Source organism: Mus caroli, chromosome 6, assembly GCF_900094665.2.
Source record: "Mus caroli chromosome 6, CAROLI_EIJ_v1.1, whole genome shotgun sequence".
Classification (NCBI taxonomy): Eukaryota; Metazoa; Chordata; class Mammalia; order Rodentia; family Muridae; genus Mus; species Mus caroli.
The window spans coordinates 117,779,506-117,780,413 of record NC_034575.1 but is presented as its reverse complement, the minus strand read 5'-3'; the positions used below and the strand labels follow the sequence as shown (position 1 = coordinate 117,780,413).

General features: G+C 46.5%; 1 protein-coding gene across 1 annotated transcript in view; it reads right to left on the bottom strand.

Annotated features, from left to right (window-relative positions):
- Foxj2 (forkhead box J2) overlaps positions 1 to 908 on the bottom strand; it is a 26,845-nt gene that overhangs the window by 15,843 nt on the left and 10,094 nt on the right. The window contains exon 3 of the mRNA XM_021164171.2: positions 79 to 98. Coding sequence (XP_021019830.1) covers positions 79 to 98 — 20 coding nt within the window. The remainder of the gene's footprint in view (positions 1 to 78; positions 99 to 908) is intronic.

The window sequence follows — 908 nt, the reverse complement described above, 5'->3', positions numbered from 1 at the left end:
AGGCATACATACACACAATAACCATAATAAATTTTAAGTAGGAGCTAGGGAGATGGTTCAGTGGATAGAGTTTGACACAGAGTGTGAGGTCCTCACGTCTCTAGAAGCCACATTAACGAGGTGTGGCTGGCCACACCTGTAATCCCCGAGTTTTTAGGATTAGATATGAGGTAGACATAAGAATCCCTGGAAGATTATCCTAGCCAGTCTGGCCCNGCCTCAAACCTGCTAGAAGACGAACAGCATACCCTAGGCTGTCCTCTAACTTCCACAGCCACATGTGGTATGCATGCACTCACGCTTGCACACACATCCTAAACATGCATATCAACAAATAAACACCTCAAGGTCCTATCTACCCCATTTCTCAATTCCTTATGAAAAGCAGAAGAGCAGGATTTTACACTGTTTACATACATTAGACAAGGCAAAACTCATGCGTATTCTATGGGGAGACAGCTCAGTGAGTAAGGCTCACGAGTGTGAGGGATAAGTTAANTCTCCGGCACCTACATAAAGGCCTGGTCCGTCATGCCAGTGTTAAGCACTGGGAACACTGTTGTCCTACAGCAAATGGGCGGCAGACACAAGACAGTGCCCAGAAGCTCACAGGCCAACGGGCCTGCTATACACAGTAGTTAACAACATTAGAGACCCTGTCTCAAACAAGGTAGAAAGCAAGGACCTACACCTGAAGTTGTCTGTCTTCTGACCACTACACGGGCTTGGNGCACACAACCTTATGGCATTCTTCCACCCTCACTAACAGGCAAGACNCGTAAACGCATACAACAAAGACTAAAACAAAAGAAACCTCAGGAGTGAAACAAAAGCACACACAACCTTCATTTTCTCAGTAACACTCAGAACGGCATCTGGGGAAAGGGAAAGCCGCAGTGCGCATGTGT